Below are 722 nucleotides of genomic sequence, written 5' to 3' on the forward strand. Positions count from 1 at the left end.
TCAGCATCTGCATGCACAAGCTGATTGAAGCTGATCTACGGGATGGCCAACCCCGCAGGGCCTTGGGGTCCCTGCAGAGACAGGTACTCGGTGCGGGTCCTGGTCGCACCGGGGGCGGGACACCAGGGCAGGGGGAGGCTGCGGGACGCAAGCGTGGCAGCAGGGCCAGGATGGGGAGGGCCGCGGCCTGGGGGCGGCTCACCTGCACCTGCCAGCCAGGCTTGGCGCTCAGCTCACGCAACACCCCCCGCAGGGCCTTGTGCTGGCTCTCCTCAGAGGAGCGGTTGTCTCTGTGGCCGCGAGCTGGTGCTGCCGGCCATGTTAGTGGTGTCCCCGACCGGCTGGGGATGGTAAGAGCTGGGGTGTGAGGTTTTCTGCCCAGGCCTTCATGGAGGGCACTTGGTCTCAGTGGCCAGGGGCACTCTGCCCAGCTCAGCACCGTGGCCCGTGCTGCCCGCCCTTGAGGGCAGTGCTGTGCTGAGGCTGTGGTCTCTGGTCTGGTCAACACCAGCCGCCACGCCCAGGGCCTGAGGAGAGGTTCTGGTCCCCTTGGGCCCGCAGGACCCTGGAGGCGAGGCGGCCCTGGTGTGGCCCTCAGGCTCCGCTTTCCCTTCGCAGCCACGACGTTCTTTCACCACGTGAACCTGCAGTACAGCACCATTTCGGAGTTCTGCACGGGTGAAGCGTGCCAGACCATGGCCGTGTGCAACACGTGAGTGCAT

The 722-nt window shown here is 66.8% G+C and overlaps 1 protein-coding gene across 3 annotated transcripts in view; it reads left to right on the plus strand.

Moving 5' to 3' along the window:
• MOB2 (MOB kinase activator 2) overlaps positions 1 to 722 on the plus strand; it is a 26,207-nt gene that overhangs the window by 5,651 nt on the left and 19,834 nt on the right. For all 3 annotated transcript variants that reach the window (XM_010837637.1, XM_010837636.1, XM_010837635.1), the window contains exon 3: positions 619 to 712. In XM_010837637.1, coding sequence (XP_010835939.1) covers positions 619 to 712 — 94 coding nt within the window. The remainder of the gene's footprint in view (positions 1 to 618; positions 713 to 722) is intronic.

The sequence above is a fragment of the Bison bison genome, unplaced genomic scaffold (assembly GCF_000754665.1).
Source record: "Bison bison bison isolate TAMUID 2011002044 unplaced genomic scaffold, Bison_UMD1.0 scf7180017864080, whole genome shotgun sequence".
NCBI classification, from domain to species: domain Eukaryota; kingdom Metazoa; phylum Chordata; class Mammalia; order Artiodactyla; family Bovidae; genus Bison; species Bison bison.